Consider the following 9,198-nt stretch of genomic DNA (forward strand, 5'->3'; position numbering starts at 1 on the left):
ATAAAATAATTTCTTCTGGCTCCATACTGATTTAAAACCCCATAAAAATGTATAACCCCATTACGGATTGTCCTGAAAATTTGAGATTGTGAATTTTTAATAGTTATGAAAGTACTTTTAAAAATTAAAACGAAAAATGAGGGGCGCATGCAATATATAATAGTTCGGAGTCTAGGGATTTGCTGTTGAGAAACTCACACAACAGTTAACATTTGCAGTGGAATAAAATTGTTAGTAACTTAGTTGATTATTTATGCATCTCTACTTTTTTGATCTAAATCTTACAAGTCTTTTCATAGCTATTAAAAAACACAATCACAAATTTTCAGGACAATCTATAATGGTATTAGGAAAATTTATGGTGTGTGGTCTTTTTTTATAAATGTTTATGGAGATAAGAATATTTATTTTATACTTTTTAGTTAGTTTTTTAAAACGTGGTACATTTTAATTATTTAATTTAATTATTATCACTGTGGCAACAGGCATGTTAGACAAGTCTGGAATTTCGAGTTTTATCCTTTTTCTTTTCTTTTAACGCGTGTTGAAAGAGCGCGGCCAGTTTCTCCTATGTTTTTCCAACGTTCATAGCAGATCTGATACACAGTTGTTACATTGAAAATTCTGTGGTTGGTTTTACTTACGCGATCATGCTCTTGAGTTTGTAATTTGTATTTGAAGCTGTTCTTAATTCATATTTGTTTCCCAGTCATGTTTTAGTTAATGTGTAAATATCCTAGCTTTCGGGATACGGCATTTGGTAGGAGTATTATCGTGAAAATGATGCTAGGTGGGTACCCATTTGCTACTATAGTCCATCCACGGTAACCTCCTACTTTTTTAAACGAACCTTTGAAAAAACACACCAGGATGCAGCATGTTTGGTTCGTTTGCAAAAATACTTTCCATCATATGCATATTAAACATGCATTAACACTAAATTACCGTATAATGATGTTAAATAAAATTTTACAAAAAAAGTAACTATCTATGTACAATATTATTAATATTAATGATCTCGCATGTGTGTAAATGAAACAGTGAGAGAAGTGGTGTGTTGGCAATGATTAGAACGAAATAGTTCCATAGCCAAAATATATATTTTTTGACTTTCCGCGTGTATTTAAGAATTTGTTTGGGTATTTGTTAAGTTTGAACATTTTTTTAAATCTCTGGTGAAATAAAAACGTTATGTTAACGGTAAAAAAATATTACGTGCCGAAACCGTGGTCGCGCATTAATAATGTTAATAGTCACTTGTTTGTTTTCTCTTTCAGCCATATTGCAGTGTGTTTTAATATATTACTGACCGTGAAATAACGTACAGTTTGTGTTTCAGGATTTTGTGTTAATATTGTGTATTTTAACTTTGTTATATTATTTATTATCTACTATTGTAATGATGGAATTTGTTATCGTTTTGATATTTTGTGTGGTTCTTGTGATTGCTGTAATGGTAATTGGTTCCGGGATGGGGAAAGCTACTTCTTCGCAGCGTCAGATGGACATCATTAACGTCGCTCAGAACTTATATGTTTTAATTAGGAAAGGCGACTTGAAGAAATGTGACGTTACGCAGACGACCGCGTTTCTTCTCAACATCGCAAAGTCAACTGTTCTCAAGTAAGTAGGCTTTTTTCGTTTTCATGCACGTAAAAAAAATATCGACTGTGTCCTAAGTATTGTCGGCCTGTGTTTTAACTCACGAGGTTTTTTGTGTTTTATTTCCAATTTATAATTTTTGGTGTGAGACAACACCGCCATGTGGCGTCTCTGTTGAAAAGTTAACCTAAAATCATATTAGGCCTACTCAGGTCCTAACAATAACAATATAGGCACTTTCAAGTATTTTTATGGGTGTGATACACGTTTGTTTATAACGATGTTTATAAAATTTATGATAGGTTTAACTATAACATAAGGGAGTGATTTTATAATTTGCATTTAATTAGTTTTTCATCTGTTTGGGAGATCACAAAATAAATAAAAAAACACTTCATTAATTTCGTGGACAAAGTCTGTCATGTTTCCATTTAGTGACCAAAAAGCAAATATTTGTGACAAAATGCCATATTTGGAACACTGCCTAACTGCGTATTGTGAACGGGTCCCCGGAAAAGTGTTATGACAAATGTTTTTTTTTTTGGTTAGGTACTACAAGAAAGACATTGAAGAAGTTTCAACACCAGGAAAAAAGAGGAAAAAAAGGCCACAGGAAGGAAAGTCACTTGACACAGTCGACGATTTCACAGTAAATGCAATCCAGAATGCAATTTACAGGATGTACGCTGAAGGTAAAAATTTGATACTGAAGAGTAGTTTCAATATCACTGGGGTAGGCCCTACTTAATTGTATTCATTTCATATATCCATATACAGATTGACCGGTTCAGTTTTTTTCCCGATATAATCTGTCCTTTAAAAATACTTAACATTTTTGGGTGGTTTGTTAGGTTTCTTTATTGATATGGTATTGATATATAGAATATTGTGCAACATATGAAATAGGTACACGTCCTTTTAAGGTTAGGTTAAAGATAGAAAGAAAATTGTTACATTCTAAAACTACAAGTAATGTTTATATCGTTATACACAGTATACATATTAAATAACCTCAACTTTTATGATGTATCAGAAGGTTAAATAATGACTATTTCCAGTATCAATAATATCCAGTTGTGCGCTTTAGCAGTAATTGGTTACAAATTAGTGAGTTGTGGTCTAAGCAAGCATGGTTATTAAAAAAAAATTGGGATACTTAATTGGCTAAATTGTACTGTGTGGCAGGGTCCAGTACAATATATATTCTATTGCAAAATAGTGTCATGCCCCGCCTAACCCTTTAGAAAATATAGGGGTATTGTTATTTTATAAACAATAGGCCTACTTAATTGTAATGAAGTATCATATGAAAACACAACTTAGCCAGACAAACTGTGTGTTAGTGTATGAAGTAACAGAAGGTTATAAAACAGTAAAAGTTTAGTATCGCGTATCCGATTTGATACATTGATCCTGATCGCATGATCCTGCAAATATTGATCCTGTGATTGATGATGCTTGCTTTTCTAAATTTATTACGTTTAAAAATCCTGTACAAAACCAAAACTAAAAACCTGTGATATAGTAATGAGTTATGATTTAAAGTTGAATAATAATGAAAATATATATGTTTTATTAAACTTATGATAATTATTCTTGCTATACCACAATATTTGATTATGTTCAGGATCTTTGATCTGAATAAATGAAAAAAAACATGCACCACACGATCAATAGGATGTACAGGTTCATGCATAAAGATCTAGGGATCACATGGGATACACGATACAAAACATTTACCTATAACACAGTGTAGAGCTTGTAACTTATTGATTGCTAAATTGAATGCTGAAATACTAATATTTTACACAACTTCAATACAAACGCGCAATATAATCGTCATATCATTGCAGACAAAAATACTGCAATGTAGAATTCCTCTAAGCAAACTACAAAATTTAAATTAATTTAAAAGTATTTTTGAAATGTAAGTTTATTAAAACTATTTAATAAATGTAAATTGTGCACTTAAATTATCTTCTACGGGGTTGTGGTTTCGCTTAGTTTTGTGTACCTCTGTTATTTCATGTATTGTTAATGTATGCAATAAATTTACAGGTTTGAATGTTACAGTCGACACCATTTTGAAAGAAATCAGGGAAAGACAAATAGATTATTATGGTGGAAGATCAAGTCTTCATAAATTGTTAAAGAAGATGGGATTTTCATGGACAACTGTTGATGGACGAAAAGCTTTGATAGAGAATGAAAACATAGTATTGCAGCGAATAGATTTCTTGAGAAAGTATAAAGAAGAAAAAGAAAGAGGTGCCAATTTCATATTTGTTGATGAAACATGGATTTTCCAGAGAGGCAAGGCATTAATTTATTTGAAAATTTGTTCTGTGGTCCAATACAAAGTATTTCATTTCCATTTCATATATTTTTCAGGAACTGTATCAAAGTCATGGCAGGACAAGAGTCTACAATCTGCGAAGAGACGTACTGTTGGAGATGGTAAAAGGTTTATTGTTGTTAATGCTGGAGGGCGCACTGGCTTTGTGCCAGGAGCAGGATTACTTTTTGTTTCAGGTCAGAAGACTGCAGACTACCATGGCGAGATGAATGGGGAAACTTTCTTGATGTGGTTTGAAGACATGTTGGTGCATCTTGAGGAACCCAGTGTCATCATAATGGACAATGCTTCATATCACAGCACCCAGGTATGTGCAATGGTAAAGCAGTGTCTTTTTATTGCTCAAATTGTAATGTGAAAAATTTACATGTGTTTATTATTGTGTATAAGTACGAATATTCGAGACTAATACATTTTGCCAGCAATAATTGTTATCTTAATAGTATGCCTACACTACATTTTTATAAACTATAATGTTTGAGCTGAAATTGATTACACACACACACACACAGATATATATATATATATATATATATATATATATATATATATATATATATATATATATATATATATATATATATATATATATATTAGCTGCCCGACCCGGCTCCGCACGGCTATACTAATGGAAAAAAATTAAGCCACATCTCCCATTTACAGTAAAAGGTAAATAAAAATAAATTCAGTGAAAATTTATTACAATGCTGTATAATGTACCGGAGAGAAAATGAATAGCAACGATGGTTTCCCGACTCGTGTACGCAACGTACAACTGATGTACCCGTACTTCGCTACGGCAGTCTACAGGCAGATCACTCTTGCGCCGCTCATTATACATGCCCCTCCTTGTGGGTACGCCACTGCCGCGCGATGCCCGTTGCCATGGAGACGCAGAAGGCATGAACAATGCAAAATCCTGTTCTCATGCAGACAAAGTACCCACTGTTGCCTGGTTTTAACCACCTATGCTATGGGATCTAATTTTCGGAAAATGTCATCCTGCGTAACATAAGGAACATTACTGTGAAGTTTCAAGTCTGTAAAATATATATACTTGAAAAAAAGGGGCAATTTTTGATATTTAAAGTACCCGCAAAATTTCAACGGTGATGAGGACTCCACTAACAATGAAATAGTCGTTGCCATGGAGACGAATGAAGCATCAACAAAGCAACAGCCGTTGCCATGGTGATTTCCTACCAAAAACTGGAAATAAAAAAAAATTAGGGGTGGACTACCCCTAACATTTAGGGGGATGAAAAATAGATGTTGGCCGATTCTCATAGATACCGGATAAGCACAAAAAATTTCATCAAAATCGGTCAAGCCGTTTCGGAGGAGTATGGCAACGAAAACTGTGACACGAGAATTTTATATATAAGATATATATATATATATATATATATATATATAATGTAATTGAATTACATCGTAGTGCAAACTAATTTAGTAGAGGGTTTGAAATACCAAATAAATTTTTTTTATTGCAAATAGCATTTGAAAATGACATAATTACTTGTTTGGTAAAAGGACCCACTTTATGAATGCTCTGTTGCCCTACTTAATAAATTAAAATAATATTTTCAAAAAAATTTCTAGTCACTAAACTAACATGCTTTGTTAAATTTAGAAATTCATTACGACAATATGCCAAAACACATGTTTGCTTTGCATAAGTACAGTAGAACCCTGTTATAATTTGTTTTTAAGGGGCTACAAGAAAAAAAAACATAAGCAGGAAATTCAATTTAGTACTTTTTAGTGTGGATTTATTGCCAATGGACTCAACAAGCTGCATAAAGATATATTTGATGCTCCAATTTGCTTGTAGCAAGCCAAAAACAATTTTTCTTTAACATCATGGTGCTTCCAGCTTCTATCTGCTTTGTCTTTACTTACACATTGTCTCATTGCTGTAAAATTGTCTCATTTCTGTATAATTGTCATAATTCACGACAGTGTTTACAGTGGAAATGCTTAAGTCCAGTTCTTTTGCCACTTGAACATGTGATTTAAGTGAATACATTTGAAAACGCACAGAATGGCTAAAAATTTATGAATTTATTTGTTTTCCAAGGGTGTCAACAGGCAGTTAACTGCTAACATACACATATACATAGACAGTATAGACAAAGGCTTTTAATTTTTTTCGTCTTCTAAAATTTTATGAAGTGAACATTACAAGCACGAAACGCATAATTTGTGAAACATTATATCCAGGAATTAAATACATTGTCCTTATAGGGAAAATATTGGTCTTGAAAAATAATACATTATAGGCAGGAAAACTTTATAAGCAGTAAAATTGTAACAGGGTTCTACTGTCATGAATTCTTATCAGCTACTTGAGTATTTAGTTAAATGTTGGCATAACGTAGGTTGAGAAAACACCTACAACGAACTGGACCAAGGATGCACTGATCGCGTGGCTGGAGAAGAATGAGATAAAACATGAAAATAATTTGTTGAAAGTGGAGCTGCTGAGAATAGCTAAACAAAACAAGCCCCGAATACGGTATATTATTTCGTTTTTTTACAGCATTTCTTTAAAAGTGAGATAGTTGCAAAAAATTACGTATACGCCTTGTTCTAACACACTTTTCAGATATGAGGTAGACGAGTTGGCTCGTAACTATGGCCACGAAATTCTACGACTCCCACCCTATCACTGCCACTATAATGCAATCGAACTAGTTTGGGCTCAATGTAAACACCATTACAATAGTAACGTGGGGCGGGCCAAGAGATTTGACAATGATGCAGTTGCAGCCATCTGGAAAGAGGCTCTTGATGCTTCCACACCAGAGAGGTATTTTCATGTTGCATGACCAATGGGGTATTCCTTTTGAAGTAGAAATTGTTTTATTTTCCTGTAGAACATTCCTCAAGCTTCAGCAAAACCCTTACCATACATTTTTACATAATACGTAAGTATTGTTGCCTAGCAGCCTGGTCCTACCATTCCTTTTGATAACTTTGTGTGCTAGTGTGTGTATAGTGTGATTATCATTTTGTGTATATTCATATACCAGTAATACAGTTTTAAAACAATTGGTAAAAATAAGTGGTTTGAATTTGTGTAGTTGTCGTTTTGAAAATGTGTTGCATGTATGTGTTTGTGTTCGTGTTTGTGTTTGTGTTTGTAATTTTATTCCCATGTGATTCATACATATCTGTGTAGTTTCTAGATCTAACAGTGGTGACTTATTTGCAAGGTTTTTTTTTGTAATTGCAGTCCATTTGCAATTGTTTCATTTCCATAAATAGTTTTGTATTTATTAGTAATTGTGATATTACTTTCTGTTATGCTTAATCTTGTGTCAATGACTTTAAAGTTATGGTGGGTTCAGTGCTGTAGGCAGATTTCAATATTCAGATAAAATTTCAACGTAGAGAATTTTAAATATTTTCATCTAGCGAACTTGAATAGGTATTTACACATGTAGTTCTTGCACATTAGTATTTTCAAAAGTTATGTTATTATAGTGAAATACATATACAGTAAATCATCAAAACTATTCGAAAAATTAAATTTTCGCTATATCTCACTGTTTTTGTCTGGGACAAATTTTAACCAAAAACAAACACAAAACTTATGAAATAAATATTTTATCATATGCATTCTAAGCCTTTATTGATAACATAGAAAATATTTACAGCTTTATTATATCTTGAATAAACCACTATAAATTTTTTTTTTCAGATAACATAAAACAAAACATGTTACTTCAAGTATTAAATAATAGCTTTGATAGTTGAGGAAAACACATTAAATGAGTTTTGTTGTGTTTAAAAATAGTTTCTTGTGGAGTGAGTTCAAAATTGTATGTAATAAAGAGCATGCCATGCATTGTTTACTATGCCGTTTTGACAGAAACAAACATATTTTGTTATAGAGTGGTTTTTGCTATAAACAGGTCATTTATATAGAGGTTTTACTGTATACATTAATTTTTTTAGATGGGCGAGGTGTGTGGATCACGTGGAGAAGCTAATTCAAGCAGACTGGGAGAGAGAAGTCCACATAGACAGCGGCACCATTCCTCCACTCATCATCCACCTCGGCAAGGATAGTTCAAGTGAAGACAGTGACAGCGAAGAATTTGAGGTTACGACACAGCAAGTAGATGGAGACAGTGAAGTACTGGCAGTTCCTCTTGATGATTTACCCGGGTGTTCTTATTGAGGTCTGTATGTAATAAACACCTGGGCAACTGTAAGTATTGGGGTTTGAAACATTTTTTTTTCTTTTATGCATTCCCATTAAGTATGTTGATTACTGGAACTTTATGTATTAACTTTATATTACACATATTATGATAAATTTATAATAAATTTAATTTCTGGATTCGTATAGGTGTATGTGAAACATTTTATTTTGTTGTGTGTGTCTTCATTTTTCAGTGAACTTACTTGGAAAACAAAAAGCCAGTCCCCATCCAGGGCCACAAATAAATAATGCATATAAGTGGTATAGAAATTACTGTCAATTCTTTACCACAATTTTACTGTTCATAAAATTATGATTTTGTCTAATAAGTATACTCAGGAAAATGTATATAACCATATTTTTATTTGTGGCCTTAACCGGCAAAATGGTAGGGGTTTATTAAATAAAAGAAGAAAATTCATTTTTAAATGTTTTCATCTGAATTTGTTAATTTTATTAAACCTTCAATCCTTAGTCTTTTCCAGATTGCTTAGATAGACAGCCATATGTATAATTTACAATACTTTTTTTTTTCAGATGCAGAAAACTGTGTTGAACTGTACTAAAGGATGATATTTATTGCTTACATAAATGTTGTAAATTTATATGTTCTCCTAAAAATTTACTTTAAATTATATTTTATTTCTTTAGCTAACAAACTTATTTTTTAATATTTTTACCATTGGGTATCATAAATGTTATGAACATATACATGTATACTTAGATCATATTCAAATTACTTATATATATATACATACACACACACACATATATATATATACATACATACATACATACATACATACATACATACATACATACACACACACACATTGTTTTGACAGCTGGTGATTGTAAACAAACCATTTGACATTTGTCACATGGCAATGTTTTTGTTTACATACGGCGGAAGGATACATAGTGACATTAAAGTAGATCCGGTGAAAAGCAGGGCTTCAGAAAAGTAGGAGGTTACCGTGGATGGACTATAGTTTATATTTCAGGTTATATTTTCATCAGACTCTGA

The 9,198-nt window shown here is 32.3% G+C and overlaps 1 protein-coding gene across 3 annotated transcripts; it reads left to right on the forward strand.

Annotated features, from left to right (window-relative positions):
• The first annotated feature begins 1,281 nt into the window (after positions 1 to 1,281).
• On the forward strand, positions 1,282 to 8,181 carry LOC134538497 (uncharacterized). Of its 3 annotated transcripts, XM_063379872.1 has the most exons (6): positions 1,282 to 1,623; positions 2,152 to 2,294; positions 3,661 to 3,870; positions 3,994 to 4,265; positions 6,340 to 6,476; positions 7,922 to 8,181. In XM_063379872.1, exons 1-6 carry the CDS (start codon positions 1,400 to 1,402, stop codon positions 8,145 to 8,147), a joined length of 1,212 nt encoding a protein of 403 aa, XP_063235942.1. In that variant the 5' UTR covers positions 1,282 to 1,399; the 3' UTR covers positions 8,148 to 8,181. The 3 variants fall into 3 exon arrangements, with proteins under 3 accessions (XP_063235942.1, XP_063235941.1, XP_063235943.1); XM_063379871.1 differs by having other exon boundaries at positions 3,661 to 4,265; XM_063379873.1 differs by lacking the exon at positions 6,340 to 6,476 and having other exon boundaries at positions 3,661 to 4,265.
• Positions 8,182 to 9,198: the final 1,017 nt, after the last annotated feature.

Source organism: Bacillus rossius, chromosome 13 (assembly GCF_032445375.1).
Source record: "Bacillus rossius redtenbacheri isolate Brsri chromosome 13, Brsri_v3, whole genome shotgun sequence".
NCBI classification, from domain to species: domain Eukaryota; kingdom Metazoa; phylum Arthropoda; class Insecta; order Phasmatodea; family Bacillidae; genus Bacillus; species Bacillus rossius.

Bases quoted from the DNA above. Each gene is read 5' to 3' on its own strand.
- LOC134538497 (XM_063379871.1), top strand. From the start codon at position 1,400: ATGATGGAATTTGTTATCGTTTTGATATTTTGTGTGGTTCTTGTGATT. The intron at 2,295-3,660 runs GTAAAAATTTGA...ATAAATTTACAG, and splicing joins TTACAGGATGTACGCTGAAG to GTTTGAATGTTACAGTCGAC. The intron at 6,477-7,921 runs GTATATTATTTC...TAATTTTTTTAG, and splicing joins CAAAACAAGCCCCGAATACG to ATGGGCGAGGTGTGTGGATC.